The sequence below is a fragment of the Ranitomeya variabilis genome, chromosome 3, assembly GCF_051348905.1.
Source record: "Ranitomeya variabilis isolate aRanVar5 chromosome 3, aRanVar5.hap1, whole genome shotgun sequence".
Taxonomy (NCBI): domain Eukaryota; kingdom Metazoa; phylum Chordata; class Amphibia; order Anura; family Dendrobatidae; genus Ranitomeya; species Ranitomeya variabilis.
The window spans coordinates 77,708,598-77,730,071 of NC_135234.1; the positions used below are offsets into that span (position 1 = coordinate 77,708,598).

General features: G+C 46.0%; 1 protein-coding gene across 1 annotated transcript in view; it reads right to left on the bottom strand.

Annotated features, from left to right (window-relative positions):
* The window catches only part of ITGAE (integrin subunit alpha E), a 179,764-nt gene that overhangs the window by 71,582 nt on the left and 86,708 nt on the right, over positions 1-21,474 (bottom strand). Inside the window, exon 14 of the mRNA XM_077294231.1 lies at positions 7,786-7,925. Within this exon, the coding sequence (XP_077150346.1) occupies positions 7,786-7,925 (140 nt within the window). The remainder of the gene's footprint in view (positions 1-7,785; positions 7,926-21,474) is intronic.

Consider the following 21,474-nt stretch of genomic DNA (forward strand, 5'->3'; position numbering starts at 1 on the left):
GTATAGGTATAACTTCTGGCCACACGGGGGCAGTGTCTGTCACAGATTCTATGTCAGCAGATCCTATGTCAATGATAACAGAACAGTCAGAGCCGGCCAGCTCATTACACGCCCCCCCACTTGAAGGTTGGCAGTCCCTGTCAACGACTGTCTCCAGGGCGGCGATGGCTGTGGAGGTTGTAGGACCCGGCTGTGAATAGGGCCACACATATTGGTCTCTGTAGGACTGTCCCGGGGGCACTCCTGCGGTGGTCCTCGCTGTCCGCCTAACGGGTGCTAATCTCTCTCCCCGGTCAGTCACTCCACTCTCTGCCCCAGTCGGTAAGTCAGTCGAGGAGGTAAGGGGTTCAGACGTGTCAGTCAGGCGAGCAGGGGTAGGTATGTCTTCTACCTCTACATCCCCGGTGTCGGTGTCTCCCACAGTATTAGTGATATCCATCTCTCTAGGTATCACAGGAGGGGAGTCAGGCTGAGAACGGCAGGGGCGCAACATGTTACGGTGCAGGGTGCGGAGGCTGCCGCTGTCTTCGCCTTGTACTTGATAGACGGGGCCATCAGGGTACGGATGTCCAATTATTCGATAGACTTCGGTCTCCCACTTGGGCCGGAGTTTTCCTTGTGGTTTCTTTATACGAACTAGGACTAGTTGACCCACACTCAGTAGATCTTCTTGTACTGGAAGTGGATCAGCGTGGACCTGGTCCTGGATCTGCTGTTCCACCAGCCGGTAGACAGTTTCCATCCTTTGACGGTGTGCTTGTAGCCAGGAAGGATAGGTACCACAGGTGTCTTCATCAGAGTTAGACAGGTGTAGCTCATGGATGCCTTTGCCTGGGCGGCCAAACAGGAGGGTGTAAGGCGTGTATCCGGTGACAGAATGGACTTGATTGTTATAGGCCCACAGCAGTTCTGGGAGGAATCGAGGCCAGTCGGGCTTTTTGTCTTCTGCTAAGGTTCGGATCAGTTGTAAGAGAGTCCGGTTGAAACGTTCACAGGCGCCATTCCCTTGTGGATGATACGGGGTGGTCCTGGACTTCTTGATTCCATACATCTGCTGAAGTTCTTCAATGACTCGCCCTTCGAAACATGCCCCCTGATCCGAGTGCAGCCGCTCCGGACACCCGTAGACCCGAACGAAGTGTTGACAGATGGCCTGTGCAGCTGATTCGGCAGTCTGATCTTTGGTAGCAACAGCGACGGCGAATTTCGTGAAGTGGTCCACCATCACCAGACAGTACTGGTAGCCACTATTCGCCGTTCTGATCAACAGATAGTCCACCATCAACAACTCGAGGGGCCTGGATGTGCTAATGGTCTGGACAGGTGCACGCTGCTCAGTAGACTTGTGGAGTTCACATGTACGACAGCTCAGGCAGACGTTTTCAACCAGCTTACGGAGTCCTGGGCAAAAAATGAATTGCTGGGTCCACCGGAGGGTCTTGTCTACGCCGAAGTGGCCGTTCCTTCTGTGGGCTTCAGCCACCGTCTCATGGGCTAGCTGCACCGGGACGACAATCTGCAAACATTCTTCCAGCATGTGGGATAAAAGGACCCTGCGATACAAGACTCCATCCTTCACGATCAGCCGATCCCATTGTGCAAGTAGGGCAGAGGCCCTGGTTGATAGTCGGGCTCTTACTTCGGAGGGTGGTTTCTCTTGTGTCTTCACATACTGTTTCAGTAAGACGTGTTCAGGGTCTCGATCTTGAAGCTTGGCCCATTCTTGTTGGGACAGGGGGGATCCCACTATGGCTTCAATCCCGCCTACAGCATACTGGCGGCTATCTTCTATTTGTTTAGCTAGCCGGGCAAAGTCGGGCAGTTCATCTTCCTCCAACTCTTCATCCCGGTTCCCCACTGGCGGGGATGAGGTCACTCTGGAAAGGCTGTCAGCATTCTGATTCTCCTTCCCCGCTCTGTATTTAATTTTGTATTGGAATCTAGAGAGCCTTGCCATCCAGCGCTGTTCCATTGCCCCTAGTTTGGCATTTTCTAGGTGGGCAAGAGGATTGTTGTCTGTCACGACCAGCACCTCCGCTCCTGTCAGGTAGCCAGCAAATTTCTCTGTCATAGCCCAGGTCAGGGCCAGGAGTTCCAGGCGGAAAGAGCTGTAGTTGACGGGGTTCTTTTCGGTATCACGGAGGGATCTACTGGCATAGGCTATTACGCGTTCCTTGTTATCTTGGACTTGGGAGAGGACCGCCCCGAGACCTTGAAGGCTGGCGTCGGTGTATAACTGGAACGGCAAGGTGTAGTCCGCAAATGCCAGAATAGGGGGTGATGTCAGAGCAGTTTGAAGCGCCCGGAAGGATTTTTCTTGGTCGGGCCCCCAGCTGATGCGTCATCCTCTGGGACTGTTCGCGGTCCCTCGGAGGGTCTCATGCAGTGGTTCCGCAAGCCGGGCAAAGTCCTTGACAAATCGGCGGTAATAGCCCGCTAGCCCCAGGAAAGCCTGGACTTCTTTGATGGTAGTTGGTTGTGGCCATTCTCGGACAGCTGCTATCTTCTCTGGAGAGGGTTGGACACCTTCGGTTGAGATCCGGTGTCCCAGGTAATCGATCTCCTGCTGGAATAGACGGCACTTGCTGGGCTTCAACTTCAAGCCGTGTTTCTTCAAGCGCTGGAACACTTTGCCAAGCTTGTGAAGGTGATCCTCAAAGGTGGCGGAGTATACCACGATGTCATCAAGGTATATCAGCGTGAATTCGAAGTTGAAATCTCCCAGACAGCGTTCCATCAGTCTTTGAAAGGTCCCTGGTGCGTTACTCAAGCCGAATGGCATCCGGTCAAACTCGTACAGGCCCATGGGAAGGATGAAGGCGGTCTTTTCTCTGTCCCTCTCACTCATGGGGACCTGCCAATATCCACTGGCCAAGTCTAGAGACGAAAAATATTTGGCCTTTTTCAGGGCAGTCAGTGACTCTTCGATCCGGGGGAGTGGATAGGAGTCCCGGATCGTGCAAGCGTTCAGCCGACGGTAGTCTACGCAAAATCTCAGGGATCCATCTTTCTTTTTGACTATCACCACGGGTGCAGCCCATGGGCTCTGGCTTTCCCGCACCACTCCGGCGTGTAGCATAGATTCTAAGAGGCTCTTCACCTCCTGGTATTGTTGAGGTGGTATTTGTCGGTACCTCTCGCGAATAGGGGCAGCATCACCCGTGGGAATCTCGTGTTGGATACTGGTGGTGTACCCGAAGTCAGTGTCATGCTTTGCAAAGGAGTCTTGGTGTTCTCGCAGTAGTTTCTCCATTTGAGACACTTCCTGTTTGGTGTACTGGGACGGGTCCAGTTGCACTTTTTCCAGTAGCTTTCGCCCAATGTCTTCATCATCTGCTTGAGCATTTATGGCTGAGACAGTTACCGTCCGGCCATCTTCTGTAGACGGGGTGAATTGTAAGGGTCCTATGGGGTTCACTTCTGTAGGTAGAGCATATACTCTGGCAAGTTGCGTTCCAGCTTCAAGGGCTACACCTACGTCTGCGGTGTTGTTCAGCCTGACAGGGACTCTTCCGTTCCTCACGACGGCTAGGGTGCGGGCGACTAGTGGGTTTAGCTTACCCCCACTTGGAGCCCTCGGTTCGATTAACACTTCAACTCCTTCAAGTTGTCGGTTGGTGTTAAGAGGCAGGGAAATGACTGTCTCTTTTTCAGCGGGCAAAGTAATCCGGGTACAGCGGGGCACTTTAATGGCTGCTAGGGGTAGTTGTTCCTTTGCCATCTGTTGAAGTCCAATGGTCCGGATTACGCGCTGGAACGCCAGACGAGTCGGTTTATGTTTGGTAACTTTCTGCCAGTACTTGGGCCCTTTTCTTTTCAACAGCATAAGATCCAGGTCTTTCAAGATATTCATTCCGATTATTACTGGAGTCTCGGAGCCGAAGCCTTCCTTGACAATGACGATTCCTCGTTTCCCTAGGTCTTGTCCACAGGCCTTCGTATCCATCCAGGCGACTCCGGTTACTGGAATGGGTAGGTTATTAGCCGCAATTATCTTAATGGTGGTATCTGGATCACAAGCAGTTCTTGGTTTGAGGTACTTTTCATAAAACTGTTCAGAGATCGTGGTCACTTGCGACCCAGTGTCCATCAATCCTTGTACTGCAACTCCCTCCAGAATAACTTCAAGTGTAGGACTACTCGAGGCAAGATTACTCCGTTGCTGGCTCTGTTTTTCTACACCCCATTCTCTGTCCCCCCCTGCTGCTCGAACCTCAGCTGCAGGGGTGTCTAGTTTAACGGCGGCCATTGTGGTGAGACCTGGCATGGTGGCTCTGCTCATGGATGTAGCTGATATTCTGTTCGTCGTGGTAACTGATGGTTTGTTCGTTGAGGACAACGATTCGCCCTATGACGGGGGTCACCACATGACCAACACGGTCCCGCGGGACGGCTAGGTTGCATCCGCTGGTCTCTCTGTCGTTCTAGTGTTAACTGTGACACCTGTTGCTGTAAATCTGCTACCATCTGTTTCAGCTCCTCGGTGTCACTGTTGGGCTGGTTACTGTTTAATATGGATCTGCACGCAGCGCTTTGAGTCCCCACATCCATGACGGGTCCCCTAGAACGTTCTATGGCTTCCTGCTTGACTTCAGCGAAGGTGAGAGTCGGCATCATCCGAATCAAGTCCTGTAGCGTACGGTTAAGATACTGGTCTCTCAGCCCTATAACGAATTGGTCTCTCAGTACCAGGTCACGAGGAGCCATAGTAGCCAGTTGTTCCCCTTTTGCACAGACTTGTTCAAGGAGTACCTGAAGGGCATTTGCATACTGGGGAATGTCTTCCCATTCAAGCTGTGTCCGTCTAAAGAACAGGTATCGCAGTGTTCCCTGGTACGTAGTAGGTCCATAGGTCTTTTCCAGCACCCGCACCAAATCCTCCAACACACGCTGCCCCCTGACCGTCTCCAGTCTGACTGTCGTCCATGCCTCCCCCTCTAGCGTCAGTACCGCCATTTCTGCCAAGGTCTTAGGGTCAATGTTATACATTTCTCCCAGTATCCGCACTTGTTCCGCCCACTCTGGTACGGGGTAGTTTCGCCCGCCAAATTTCCTGACCTGGTTTACAATAGACACCGGCGGCGGTTTCTGACTGTACACTGGGCCTGGGTGGGAATCTTGCTGGGCACAGATCCTGCCGACTACGCCAGATGAAGTGGACGAGGGCAAGGCCGCCCATGCATATCCATGATCTGGCCCAGCAAAACTTCCACACTCAGATTCCATCTTAACAAACGTATCTTTACTGTTAAACATTTTCTTAACACAGCGGAACACAATTGTAGATAATACAAAAAAAATGCCTATTCACAGAAATAACGTGTAATATAAACTATCCCTGACTTTCCCTATCCACACGTTACCAGTCTCTTTACTCCAGGAGGTTATCTTCCCACGTCGCAGGCCTGTCTGTCTCTGCAGGGATTAAACAAAGCTCCGTCTCTCAGGTCCAGACTGTAGTCCTTGGGGTACAGCAGGTAGGGGTGTAATATTCGGCCTCTCAACAGAGGACCCGCTTACAGTTCGGTTCAGGATCTGTGGAGATGTCACCGCTGAGTGAATATTCGGCCTCTCAACAGAGGACCCGCTTACAGTTCCTGGGAGCTGGATCTGAAAGTCAGCTTTCAAGAGAGGGGAATCGTCCAGGCAATCTGTTATATCGCATTCACAGGAGGGCACCAGCATACACAGACTTCTCTCTGCACAGACAGATTTCCCGGGCTCTTTTTCCTCTCTTCCTCCTTCCTGGTCACATGACATAACAGGGGGGAGCTTAGCCAATACAGTTTGTTTCTCTGTAATTACATTTGGTATAGGTATAACTTCTGGCCACACGGGGGCAGTGTCTGTCACAGATTCTATGTCAGCAGATCCTATGTCAATGATAACAGAACAGTCAGAGCCGGCCAGCTCATTACACTTGTCTAGTAGTTTTCTAATTGTGCAGCCATGAACTTGATTATTTAACATGCTAACTTAGGCCTTTTGAGTCTAAGCTGTAGCTCTTGAGCTTTTTTTAATTTCTCTGAGCATTGTATGGTCTGACTTTAGGGTGAATTTCCCAGGACATCTACTTCTGAAAGATTGTAAGCGTTCTTAAATGCTTTCCAGTTGTGAATAATCTTTCTCAATGCAGAATTATAGACTCCAAAATGTTCGGAAATAGCGTTACGTTAGACCTCTCCCAGATTGAATGGCAGGAAAAATATATTTTCTAAGATCATTTCTGTTGTTTTTCCTCCTTGACACTGCGTAAACACACTTAAATACTGCAGACCAGCGAACTGCTAAAAATTCTGCTTTTACAGAGATGGTCAAACATACTAATGAACAATTAATCATGAGCACTTGATTAATAGCACCTGAAAGCAGTAAGGATGTAATTGATTTTTTACACTCTACTTCTGCATTTTAGTCTATTTTTTTTTAATAAAAAAAAAATGACATTATAATTTGTAATGTGCTGTTATTCATCTGAGGATGTAAGACCTTCTAATAACCAGATATTTTTTATTATGTTTTATGATACATACAACTATATCATTACATGAGCACTTACAGTAGTCTTTCTCATGACTGTATACGTGGCTCTTAACCCATGTATTCAAGGGGTTTCCAGCTAATTTAAAATGTATCAAATCATATGTATATAGTGAGGTAGATAACGTACTAATACAGTCCGGTTATCCCTGGTGCCCTTATATGCCCTAGATGCTGCATACCGGGTACTAGCTGCCTTTCTTCAAGTCCTGTGCTTGACCCAGGAAAGTGTTTCCTTTGTCAGCAAGTGACCGAAACAGTTTGAAGAAGTACGTCTGATGGCTAATTTTAATAGCTAACATGACCTTCTTCACCATTTAATAGTCTAAGAAGTGGCTATTTTAGCTATTGATCTTAACAGTCAGCCAGCCCCCTTCATAATCTGCTATGGTTACCTGACCGCACAGGATATGCTGCCATATTTAATGGGGTTATCCGGTCTCAGGCAAAACTGCGTGCTGTGAGTATTCTCCAGAGCCGGAAGTGTGGTGTGTGACGGCATGTATGTTTGGACAAGTGTAATGCACAAGGCCGGGCACAGTCTAGTCGGAATGTGGATGGAAGTATGCAAATTACATACTTGTGGTCACATGACTGTCCGCTCCCGGCACCGGCACCAGAAAATCCTCACAGTGCTCACTATGTGAGGATTCACAAGTCTGCAGTCACATTGAGCAAGGAGGCCGGGATCCAGAATGAGTTTTCTACTGGACAATAGGGCCACTTGGGATAACAGTAAGCTATTTGCAAGCTATACAGCTATACAGTACAGTACCGATCATTTAGCTTTATTTTATTTTGCTCAAAAATCCCATTAAGAAGGCATGGTTAAGAAAATGTTAACAATTATGTGTTTATTGCATAGATATAATATGATAATAAATGTATTAAGAGAATCGATTATGTAGGGACCAGCAATTGTCGCCAAAATGCACCATTCTTTGGTGGTGCCAGTATAAGAAAAATGATGCATAGGAATGCTAGCTTATGGTCTGGTTTGGTCCTCATGAACAGGTTCGAAATCCTTGAAACACATGAACATAATAAAATGCATTCATACTTCACCTTCGTGTGTGATTGTACCTTTGAACATTGGGGATCGCGGACTCTGAATCCACCGTATTCATCATTTATTGCAGCTTATGATTGGGAACACCAGAAATAAACAGTGCACATATGTTTGATCTATCATTTGCCCCACCCCCGCCTAAAAAGTAAAAAAGGTATCTAGATAACCACGTTTACCTGGTCCCCTGTCAGGGTCTGCCAGAGGTGATAGCTTTTATAATCTTCTTCAAAGACAAGGACTTTGCCAACATTGGAATGTCTTGGTGCTCCAGCTATATACAGAGAGAATTTCCCACTTGCTGTGCTCACGCTGTATCCTGTTTTCAGTAACAAGTAATGCAAATTAAAATCTAGTGAATAGTTTTCTTCACATTTCATTAAGAAACGTATAGGGAGCCTGTCAACAACTTTTTCCACCCCCACTCCCCAAATAATTTATACGACTGTCGTCCATTAAAAGGTAAGCTAGTCGATCTCTATATAATCACAAAGTACAGTACTAGCTATGAAAAATGGCATTTTAATTTATTTCTGGAAATATATTACAGCTTCTCAGCCTCCGCTGTACTACCGAGCTAATATTAATGAAGCAGAAAAAAATGGAGTTCACGTCCAAAAATAGTTGCATAATATATTAATCAATTACAAAACATATCCGAACACATATTACAATAAATTTAATAAGATACAAAATAGTAAGAGAAAAGAGGGTTGTAGCACAGACCAAAAAACGGTGCAGCACTCAGGCTGATGCCATATACAAAAAGGTCACATGCATAGTGCAGGATCTAATGCAGGTATTTACCCGGGGGGCCTATGGAGCGGTATAGGAGAGTATAGTGAGCCCTGTACACTGGCTCATATCATACAATATCATGCCAAAATTCCCCACCCCGGATTCTTACCCAGACACAGGCACCAGGACCGGACCACACCGTTGCCCCAACGCGCGTTTCGCGTCGGCTTCGTCAGGGGGCGGTCACCTATGCCCCCTGACGAAGCCGACGCGAAACGCGCGTTGGGGCAACGGTGTGGTCCGGTCCTGGTGCCTGTGTCTGGGTAAGAATCCGGGGTGGGGAATTTTGGCATGATATTGTATGATATGAGCCAGTGTACAGGGCTCACTATACTCTCCTATACCGCTCCATAGGCCCCCCGGGTTAATACCTGCATTAGATCCTGCACTATGCATGTGACCTTTTTGTATATGGCATCAGCCTGAGTGCTGCACCGTTTTTTGGTCTGTGCTACAACCCTCTTTTCTCTTACTATTTTGTATCTTATTAAATTTATTGTAATATGTGTTCGGATATGTTTTGTAATTGATTAATATATTATGCAACTATTTTTGGACGTGAACGCCATTTTTTTCTGCTTCATTAATATTTGCTCTAGGAGTGTCCCTACTTTACTAAGTATGTCTCCCCAGTAGACTCCCCCACTGTGGTTGTGAGCATGTGGATGAACATTGAATTTTTTTCTTTCATTTTGGGCTTGTTATATTATGTACTACCGAGCTAGCAGCACGCTCTCTTGGCTGATTGACAGGTCATTTGTTCTGGTAAAGAAGCAAAAAATAACTAATACCTAAAAAATACTTTATTAATAGCCAATATAAGACTTAATGACAAACAACCACAGACCAACACCCTAAACCCAAAAACACAAAAACAAAGGCTCATAGTACTCCCTATTGCTCCCTAGCATACCCTTCCTAACAGCGGAGGTTGGCACCCTATCTTGTACGCAAAATGGCGCCCCCACTTACCGACGGCTCGCCCTAGATATACACTAATGAACCCTAAGAAAAGTATAAGCAATATACAAAAATACACCGGTTCAAGATAAAGCGTGCCGTACTAAAGAAAAAAGGAAGGTAGAGAGACAAAGGGTGATATCTAACAATTTAACCAAGAGCAGACAAATACAGTCTTGCTTAAATCAAAGAAGAGCCAAATAACAGTACTAATGGACATACATAACTAAAAGAATGGAGATCCAGATAAACAACCAGTAGGCTAGGGTCAATGATGTCACACGAAGGCCTAAACTAACTAGCCCTTGCGAACCCTATTGCCTCTGTCCCTGCCTGTCAGCGGAGGTTGGCACCCTACAATACAACACCAATGGTGCCCCCGCTCCCGTCGGCTGACCCTTAATCACCCTCCACGTTGCCCCTCTCACCTAAAGAATACTAGAGGTGGTGAGGGAACCACGTGAATATGAAAAAGGAAAAAGAGTGCAAAGGACAGTATACTCTCAATTTACTATGTCCAAAGAAAGAAACTTAAAGGCATACACGGGGTATATCATAAACAAAAATCTCAATATCAATCAAGAAGTGAGAAATTATGCCTCTCCCCTAGTGCCCAAACCCCCCAAAATAGGCAATCCTCTCATCTGGGGTCTAAGTGTTAGACAGGCATCAAAAGGGCAAAAATAAGCAATACAAGCCTATACGTTACACTCGTTTGGATACATAACATGAGACCTTACTATGAAAAGAAGCAAAATATCAAACACAAAATACATTTTTAGTGAAATGTCAAATAGATCTCCAGAAGGGACCCTTTATAGATATTGCTTCAGAGTCATGTAGCTACTGGCAAAGCCAGAAAGATATTCCCCCAATGGATGGAGGATGGTTAGATATTACAGCTTGTCCCTATTGCACACATGCCCAACAATAACAGAAATGCCCACCAGATAGAAAGAAAACTATCTGGATGTCATGACCACTGTATGCTGTATTCACTGGCACCGGCTTTTCCATTAGCCTCCTGACGAACTGTCATCATGGAAGGGAAACGCGTTGAGGCGTCTGCATATCATATGGGCTCCAGATAAGATATAAATTTCCTGTTTTATGTCCTAAAAGTTTTCTTTCTATCTGGTCTCACGCTGAGCGCCGCGGTGATCGGGTGTATATGACAGCTGACACCCCGCAGCAATGCCCACGATCGGCGCTATCGCCGATCGCGGGCATTTAAACCCTCTGATGCCGCTGTCAATTGTGACAGCGGCATAGAGGGGGATCGCGCAGGGACGGGGGCTCCCTGCGCTCTCCCACCGGAGCAACGCGATGAGATCGCGCTGCTCCGGTGACCTGGAAGGAGTCCCCAGATCCAAGATGGCTGCGGGACTCCTTCCGGGTCATGAAATCACCTGACTTGCCAGCGCCTGCTGAGAGTTCCTAATAGCAGGCGCCGGCAAGCCTCTGTGACGTGCCTGTCAGATCGTTGATCTGACAGAGTGCTATGCACACTGTCAGATCAACGATCTGATCTAAAACAGTGATGTCCCACCCTGGGACAATGGTAAAAAGTAAAAAAAAATAAAATACAATGTATAAAAAATAAAATAAAAAAATCCCCAAATAAAGAAAAAAAAAACATTTCCCAGTAATTCCATTTATTTTTGTAAATAAAAAAAAAAACAATAAAAGTACACATATTTGGTATCGCCACGTCCGTAATGACCCGCTCTATAAAACTATCCCACTAGTTAACCCCTTCAGTGAACACCGCAAAAAATAAAAATAAAAAACAAGGCAAAAAACAACGCTTTATTATCATACAGGCGAACAAAAAGTGGAATAACACGCGATCAAAAAGACGGATATAAATAACCATGGTACCGTTGAAAACGTCATCTTGTCCCGCCAAAAAAAAGCCGCCATACAGCATCATCAACAGAAAAATAAAAAAGTTATAGCTCTCAGAATAAAGCGATGCAAAAACAATTATTTTTTATATAAAATAGTTTTTATTGTGTAAAAGCGGCAAAACATAAAAAAATTACATAAATGAGGTATCGCTGTAATCGTACTGACCTGAAGAATAAAGCTGCTTTATCAATTTTACCACACGTGGAACGGTATAAACGCCCCCCCCCCTAAAAGAATTTCAGGAATTGCTGGTTTTTGTTCATTCCGCCTCCCAAAAATCGGAATAAAAAGCGATCAAAAAATGTCATCTGCCCGAAAATGGTACCAATAAAAACGTCAACTCGTCCCACAAAAAACAAGACCTCACATGACTCTGTGGGCCAAAATATGGATAAATCATAGCTCTCAAAATGTGGTGATGCAAAAACTATTTTTTGTAATAAAAAGCGTCTTTTAGTGTGTGATGGCTGCCAACCATAAAAATCCGCCAAAAAAACGCTATAAAAGTAAATGAAACCCCCCTTCATCACCCCCTTAGTTAGGGAAAAATAATAAAATTTTAAAAAATGTATGTATTTCCATTTTCCCATTAGGGTTAGGGTTAGGGCTACGGTTAGGGCTAGAGTTAGGGCTAGGGTTAGGGTTAGGGTTGGGGTTAGGGCTAGGGTTAGGGCTGGGGTTAAGGTTGGGGTTAGGATTTCAGTTAGAATTGGGGGTTTCCACTGTTTAGGCACATCAGGGGCTCTCCAAACGCGACATGGCGTCCGATCTCAATTCCAGCCAATTCTGCTTTGAAAAAGTAAAACAGTGCTCCTTCCCTTCCGAGTTCTCCTGTGCGCCCAAACAGTGGTCCCCCCCAACATATGGGGTATCAGCGTTCTCAGGACAAGTTCGACAACAACTTTTGGGGTCCAATTTGTCCTGTTACCCTTGGGAAAATAAAAACGTGGGGGCTAAAATATCATTTTCGTGGAAAAAAAAAAGATTTTTTATTTTCACGGCTCTGCGTTATAAACTGTAGTGAAACACTTGTTGGTTCAAATTTCTCACTACACATCTAGATAAGTTCCTTGGAGGGTCTAGTTTCCAATATGGGGTCACTTGTGGGGGGGTTCTACTGTTTAGGTACATCAGGCACTCTGCAAATGCAACATGACGCCTGCAGACCAATCCATCTAAATCTGCATTTCAAACGGCGCTCCTTCCCTTCCGAGCTCTGCCGTGCGCCCAAACAGTGGTTTCCCCCCATGTATGGGGTATCAGCGTACTCAGGACAAATTGGACAATAACTTTTGTGGTCCAATTTCTCCAGTTATCCTTGGGGAAAAAAAATTGCGGGCTAAAACATCATTTTGTGGAAAGAAAACATGATTTTTTAATTTTCACGGCGCTACATTCTAAACTTTAGTGAAACAATTGGAGGTTAAAAGTGCTCACCACACATCTAGATAAGTTCCTTAGGGGGTCTTCTTTCCAAAATGGGGTCACTTGTGGGGGGTTTCTACTGTTTAGGCACGTCGGGGGCTCTCCAAACGCGACATGGGTTCCGATCTCAATTCCAGCCAATTTTGCATTGAAAAGTCAAATGGCGCTCCTTCCCTTCCGAGCTCTGCCATGTGCCCAAACATTGGTTTACCCCAACATGTGGGGTATCGGCGTACTCAGGACAAATTGCACAACAACTTTTGGGGTCCAATTTATCCTGTTACCCTTGGGAAAATAAAAAATTTGGGGCGAAAAGATCATTTTTTGTGAAAATTAATATGAAATTTTTTTATGGCTCTACATTATAAACTTCTGTGAAGCACTTGGAGGTTAAAAGTGCTCACCACACATCTAGATAAGTTCCTTAGGGGGTCTACTTTCCAAAACGGTGTCACTTGTGGGGGTTTCCATTGTTTAGGCACGTCAGGGGCTCTCCAATCGCGACATGGGTTCCGATCTCAATTCCAGCAAATCTTGCATTGAAAAGTCAAATGGCGCTCCTTCCCTTCCGAGCTCTGCCATGTGCCCAAACATTGGTTTACCCCAACATGTGGGGTATCGGCGTACTCAGGAGAAATTGTACAACGACTTTTGTGGTCCAATTTCTCCTGTTACCCTTGGTAAGATAAAACAAATTGGATCTGAAGTAAAAATTTTGTAAAAAAAAAAGTTAAATGTTCAATTTTTTTTAAACATTCCAAAAATTCCTGTGAAGCACCTGAAGGGTTAATAAACTTTTTGAATGTGGTTTTGAGTACCTTGAGGGGTGCAGTTTTTAGAATGGTGTCACTTTTGGGCATTTTCTGTCATATAGACCCCTCAAAGTCACTTCAAGTGTGAGGTGGTCCCTAAAAAAAATGGTTTTGCAAATTTTGTTGCAAAAATGAGAAATCGCTGGTCAACTTTTAATCCTTATAACTCCCTAACAAAAAAAAATTATGTTTCCAAAATTGTGCTGATGTAAAGCAGACATGAGGGAAATGTTGTTTATTAACTATATTATGTGATATAACTCTCTAATTTAAGGGCATAAAAACGAAAAATTTGAAAATTGCTAAATTTTCATAATTTTTGACAAATTTCAGTTTTTTTCACAAATAAATGCAAGTCATATCGAAGAAGTTTTACCACTATCATAAAGTACAATATGTCACGAGAAAACAATGTCAGAATCACCAGGATCCGTTTAAGAGTTTCAGAGTTATGACCTCATAAAGTGACAGTGGTCAGAATTGTAAAAATTGGCCCTGTCACTTAGGTGAAAACAGGCTTCGGGGTGAAGGGGTTAATAAAGTATTTTTTAGGTATTAGTTATATTATGCTTCTTTATTGATTACTATACCACTATATCATTTCGTTACATTTGTTCTGGTACTCAGCCACTAACCTGGCAATTCGGGGGAATATGCTACTAGTCGGGGAATGCAGTGGAAGCTGAGGAGCTGTAAGTGCATCGTCATGTCCCAGTGCATTTCCATACTGAACTTCAAAATACGATTTCTCATTGCTGAAGGATGACTTTGGAGTCAGAAGGGGACCAAATGGCTTATCTTTAAAAAGGCCAGACATATAAATGGTTTGGGTGTGTAAAAGTTTTTGACTAGTTCTCTTTTAAAGTTACGTTATCAATTGATATCTTTCAATGCCTCTTCATGAATTAGGCATCCATTCCTATTGGTAGCCCCAATGAGATAATAGACAGAACAAATCCCGAAAAAAATAATGAAAACCTGATAGGCCAGGCTAATAAGATAAGCTACCGCCTAGTAAGGCTGGGTTCACATACTGTATATCAGCTACATCAGGCCCCATTTTTAAGCCTTAGCTGTTCATAACTGATGACAAAAAGGATACAAAGAGTTGTGATCCAGCCCTGGAGTTGGCACCCAGACCTGTCCAGCACAACTGATGCCCTAGACAGGTTAGAACATTACCATTGAAACCAGTGGAATCAGTTCCTCCATCAGTTTTTTTTCCAGTGTCCTAGTTTAAAGGGAATCTGTCACCCCAAAAATCGTATATGAGCTAAGGCCACCGGCATCAGGAGCTTATCTACAGCATTCTGTTTAGAGTCCGATGTGTGTCGCGGTCTGGATGCAGCGCCTCCTATCTTCATACGATGACGTCCTCTTCTTGTCTTCCTGCCGCGGCTCCGGCGCAGGCGTACTTTTTCTGCCCTGTTGAGGGCAGAACAAAGTACTGCAGTGTGCAGGCGCCAGGAAAGGTCAGAGAGGTCTGGTGCCTGCGCACTGCAGTACTTTGTTCTGCCCTCAACAGGGCAAATTAGTACACCTGCGCTGGAGCCGCGGCAGGAAGACAAGAAGAGGACGTCATCGTATGAAGATAGGAGGTGCCACACCCAAACTGCGACACCCTTTGGACCCGAAACGAACCTGGACCGCCCCTGAGTGAGTATAATATAACGTGTTTTTCTTACCTTTCAGGCTACTTCGGGGGCTTATCTACAGCATTACAAAATGCTGTAGATAAGCCCCTGATGCTGGTGGCCTTAGCTCATATACGATTTTTGGGGTGACAGATTCCCTTTAACTCCAGATAGAAACTACAAAGCAATTGGTCAAAAAAGTATAGTCCATGGCCAGAAGCTCACAATCTAAAAGCAGAGGCGGCCCAAGCTTAATCCACTTCATGGGTGGGACAAGCTTTGTTCAATTCAGGGGTGTGACAAGCTCTGTTAATCGCAGGGGTGAGAAAAGCTCTGTTCAAATCATGGGCAGGACTAGATTTCTTGGTGCTCCAGGTAATGCTTTCAAAGACCACCCCATCACCCATGGTCCTTAAAGCTCAGAACGCTTGCTGACAGACAGTCAATGATTACATGAAAGATTTACTATTGTCCTGGTCAACCCCAATCTTAGTTTTATATTAAACAAAGTGATAAAAAAGTGAGATTAAGGCCTCCTTCACACATCCTGATGATACCGGTGCTGGAAAAACCAGTACCGGTATTATTGGTGTTGCATGTCCATGTGACTTACTTTTGTATGTGTGCGTCATCCGTGTGCTGTCCATGTGACACGTACCGGAATAAAATGATTTTTATGTGTTAAAGGTTTGCAAGCGTTGCAAAGACCCTAGATAGATAGATAGATAGATAGAAAAGAAAAGAAAAACAAAAGCAGCACCAGCAATAGATCTGAGTACCATGCCTCTCAGGCAAATACTAAACCTTCAATATAATAGAAGAGAAAGTTTGAGAAAGATTCTGAATTTTGAACCGAAATGTTTTCATTATGGGTTGTTAAATGGCATTTTTTTCACCTTTGCAAGTTGTTGTGAAGCCTCCAATTTTTTTCTACTAGATAGATAAATAGATAGATACAGTGCCTTGCGAAAGTATTCGGCCCCCTTGAACTTTTCAAACTTTTCCCACATATCATGCTTCAAACATAAAGATACCAAATGTAAATTTTTGGTGAAGAATCAACAACAAGTGGAACACAATTGTGAAGTTGAACGAAATTTATTGGATATTTAAAATTTTTGTGGAAAATCAAAAACTGAAAAGTGGGGCGTGCACTATTATTCAGTCCCTTTAACTCAGTAGCGTAGCTACTGGGGGGGCAGAGGGGGCCATCGCCCCGGGCCCTGTCAAATGAAGGGGCCCACTGGGAGCCAGGGCAGGGCCACTTCTGTGAGGAGGCAGAACACCGCATAGGAGCAGAGCAGTATAATGTCTGCTCCCGTCTGACGGAGACTCTGCAGGCTGCTCGCACAGTGGCCGGCTGCAGTCTCCCCCCTGCAGTGAATGGTTTCGCCCGTCTGACCTGATCATGAAGCTTTCCCTGGCTGCAGTTTTCTTTACTCTGTGCACGCTGGGATTGGCTCAGGCACGCTGGGTCCTAGTGCCCACATCTTGCATTTCACCTAGACACTTCCTGTCCTGCCTGCAGTGCAAACGTTATCAGTAAGTGCTGGGGATGGAACTTGTTAGGGTTCTTAAATTCAGGTATGTCACTGTGAGACCGTTGGGGTATTGTGGGGGCTGAAAGTGAGTGAGGGGGCACGGGGGACAGGGCACTGGGGGGGGGGGGGTGAATGTGAGACCATGGGGGTATTGTGGGGGAGGGGAGACAGGACACTGGGGGGTGAATGTAAGACCATTTGGGTGCTGTGAGGGCAGAAGGTGGGTGAGGTGGGACAGGGCACTGAGGGGGTGGATGTGAGATGATGGAGTTGATGGGGGTATTGAAGTGGGGGCGGGGGGACAGGTCACTGGGGGCTGAATATTATAATGTTTAGTTATGATATTATATGTACTCCATCATGTAATATTTGCTGTCTGGGGAGGCTGGAGATGGGGGGGGGAGGGGGCTTTTGATACGTACCACCTGGGCCTTTTATGAGTATTAGTATAAGGAGCCGCATACAGTAACCAGGAGCTGCATCACATTTACAGCACCACTCCAGCATTACTTTTTATTTCATTGCTGGAGCGGTGCTGAAAATCCATGTCCCCTGCCCCCTGTCTGATACTTGCCTTTTGGCGTTTTCATCTGTTTTAGGGTATGTGCACACGTATTGTGGAGGACTGCGGATTTTTCCGCAGCGGATTTGATAAATTCGCAGGGCAAAACCGCTGCGATTTTTCCTGCGGATTTATCGCGGTTTCTATTGCGGATTGCGCTGCGGGTTTACACCTGCAGTTTTCTATTGGAGCAGGTCTAAACCCGCAGCAGAATCCGCACAAAGAATTGACATGCTGCGGAATGTAAACCGCTGCGCTTCCGGCGTTTTTTTCCGCAGCATGTGCACTGCGGATTTAGTTTCCCATAGGTTTACATTGTAATGTAAACGCATGGGAAACTGCTGCGGATCCGCAGCGTGTGCACATACCCTAAGTCTCCGCTCGGCTCCGTCTCCTGCAGTTTGTGGCCTGTCCGAGGCTCCAGTGTTTCATGGAGCAGCACAGAGGTCACTAATCAGTGTGAGTCTATGGGAGCCTCGTTCTGGCCTCTTTCTCACTCTCAGGCCGGCGTCACACTTGGCGTAAGACAATACGCCACGTATTATACGTCCGTACTACGGCCGTAATACGGAGAAATGTTCCCAAAATAGTGATCCGTAGTCAGGGTGTGTCAGCGTATTTTGCGCATGGCATCCTCCGTATGTAATCCGTATGGCATCCGTACTGCGAGATTTTCGCGCAGGCTTGCAAAACCGACATCTAATGGATTTATGTGCTCAAATGTTCGGGAAAACATATATACAGTATATATATATATATATGTCATTGTGACACATATATATATATTCTGTATTTAGATTTCAATCAGCGCGATATCTGTGAACAGCCGGTAATTCAATTGCCGGCTTTTCATTTCTCCTGCACAAACCCGACAGGATATGAGACATGGTTTACATACAGTAAACCATCTCATATCCCCTTTTTTTTGCATATTCCACACTACTAATGTTAGTAGTGTGTATCTGCAAAATTTCAGCGCTGTAGCTGCTAAAATAAAGGGTTAAATGGCGGAAAAAATTGGCGTGGGCTCCCGCGCAATTTTCTCCGCCAGAGCGGTAAAGCCAGTGACTGAGGGCAGATATTAATAGCCAGGAGAGGGTCCATGGTTATTGGCCCCCCCGTGGCTAAAAACATCTGCCCCCAGCCACCCCAGAAAAGGCACATCTGGAAGATGCGCCTATTCTGGCACTTGGCCACTCTCTTCCCACTCCCTGTAGCGGTGGGATATGGGGTAATGAAGGGTTAATGCCACCTTGCTATTGGAAGGTGACATTAAGCCAGATTAATGATGGAGAGGCGTCAATTATGACACCTATCCATTATTAATCCAATTGTAGGAAAGGGTTAAAAAACACACACACACACATGATTGAAAAGTATTTTAATGAAATAAACACAGCGGTTGTTGTAATAATTTATTGTTCTCTCAAATCCATTTGCAGTCCCTCGCTTGGCAACATAATAAACGCACAAGATACATACCTTCTGATGTACTGTCAGGTCCAACGATGTAATCCATCTGAAGGGGTTAACTAATATTACAGGCAGGAGCCCTGCTATAATGCAGCTGTGCTCCGTGCCTGTAATTCCCCTGCGAATGAATGAAATGTAGGTCATGGACCTACATTTCATTCATTCGCGGTGAGGCGCCCTCTGGTGGATGTTCTCATGAACTGCAGCCTGGGAACTTTTTCCCACGCTCCAGGTCATATGAGGACATCCACCAGGGGGCGCATCACCGCGACTGAAGGAAATGTAGGTCAATGACCTACATTTCATTCATTCGCAGGGGAATTACAGGCACGGAGCACAGCTGCATTATAGCAGGGCTCCTGCCTGTAATATTAGTTAACCCCTTCAGATGGATTACATCGTTGGACCTGACAGTACATCAGAAGGTATGTATCTTGTGCGTTTATTATGTTGCCAAGCGAGGGACTGCAAATGGATTTGAGAGAACAATAAATTATTACAACAACCGCTGTGTTTATTTCATTAAAATACTTTTAAATCATGTGTGTGTGTGTTTTTTAACCCTTTCCTACAATTGGATTAATAATGGATAGGTGTCATAATTGACGCCTCTCCATCATTAATCTGGCTTAATGTCACCTTCCAATAGCAAGGTGGCATTAACCCTTCATTACCCCATATCCCACCGCTACAGGGAGTGGGAAGAGAGTGGCCAAGTGCCAGAATAGGCGCATCTTCCAGATGTGCCTTTTCTGGGGTGGCTGGGGGCAGATGTTTGTAGCCACGGGGGGGCCAATATCCATGGACCCTCTCCTGGCTATTAATATCTGCCCTCAGTCACTGGCTTTACCACTCTGGCGGAGAAAATTGCGCGGGAGCCCACGCCAATTTTTTCCGCCATTTAACCCTTTATTTTAGCAGCTACAGCGCTGAAATTTTGCACATACACACTACTAACATTAGTAGTGTGGAATATGCAAAAAAAAGGGGGATATGAGATGGTTTACTGTATGTAAACCATGTCTCATATCCTGTCGGGTTTGTGCAGGAGAAATGAAAAGCCGGCAATTGAATTACCGACTTTTCACTAACACCGCTGCGTATTTCTCGCAAGTCACACTGCTGGTCCGTGTGGAATCCGTATTTTTCTCGCCCCCATAGACTTTCATTGGCGATTTTTTTGCGCAGTACGCTGACAAACGCAGCATGCTGCGATTTTGTACGGCCGTAGAAAGCCGTATAATACTGAACCGTAATATACGGCTAATAGGAGCAGCCCCATTGAGAATAATTGTGCCGTATGTTATGCGAGTTTTACGGACGTAGTTTCTGCGCTCTTACGTCCGTAAAACTCGCCAGTGTGACGCCGGCCTCAGGCTGTGTGCACATGTTGTGGATTGGCCGCTGCGGATTCACAGCAGTTTTCCATCTGGTTTACAGTGCCATGTAAACCTATGGAAAACCAAATCCGCAGTGCCCATGGTGCGGAAAATACAGTGCAGAAATGCTGCGTTGTATTTTCCGCAGCATGTCAATTCTTTTTGCGGATTCCGCAGCATTTTACATCTGCTCCTGTATAGGATTCCGCAGGTGGTAAAACGCAGGTGAAATCTGCACAAAAAACACAGGAAATCCGTGGTAAATCCGCACACGAATCCGCAACAAGTGCACATAGCCTCATAGTCTTACATTGAGCGCTTGTGACATAGCTTCTAACTTCTGGCCAGTCAGAAGCTGCGCTCACAAGTTTGAGCAGTGGGACTACAGCAGTGCCACAAAATAGTGAATACACCGGAGGATGAGTAAATGACCGGGGCATCCAAATCGTGACGGAGCTGTGAGTCCATCATACTGTGTACAGGGGAACTGTGAGGGACTTCATACTGTGTATAAGGGAGCTGTGGGCCCATCATACTGTGTGTAAGGGAGCTGTGGGCCAATCATACTGTGTATACGGGAGCTGCGGGTCCATCATACTGTGTATACCGGAGCTGCAGGCCAATCATACTATGTCTAAGGGTGCTGCGGGCCCTTCATACTGTGTATACGGGAGCTGCGGGCCAATCATACTATGTATAAAGGAGCTGTGGGCCCATCATACTGTGTATGCGGGAGCTGCAGGCCAATCATACTGTGTATACGGGAGCTGTGAGTCCATCATACTGTGTACAGTATATGGGAGCTGTGAGCCCATCATACTGTGTATACGGGAGCTGCGGGCCCATCATACTGTGTATACGGGAGCTGCGGGCCAATCATACTGTGTATACGGGAGCTGCGGGCCCATCATACTGTGTATAAGGGAGCTGCGGGCCCATCATACTGTATATAAGGGAGATGCGGGCCAATCATACTATGTATAAGGGAGCTGCGGGCCCATCATACAGTGTATAAGGGAGCTGCTGGTCCATCATACTGTGTATACGGGAGCTGCGGGCCAATCATACTATGTATAAGGGAGCTGTGGGTCCATCATACTGTATACGGGAGCTGCCAGTCCATCATACTGTGTATACGGGAGCTGCAGGTCAATCATACTGTGTATACGGGAGCTGCGGGCTCATCATACTGTGTATACGGGAGCTGCGGGCCCATCATACTGTGTATAAGGGAGCTGCGGGCCCATCATACTGTGTATAAGGGAGCTGCGGGCCCATCATACTGTGTATAAGGGAGCTGCGGGCCCATCATACTGTGTATAAGGGAGCTGCGGGCCCATCATACTGTGTATACGGGAGCTGCGGGCCCATCA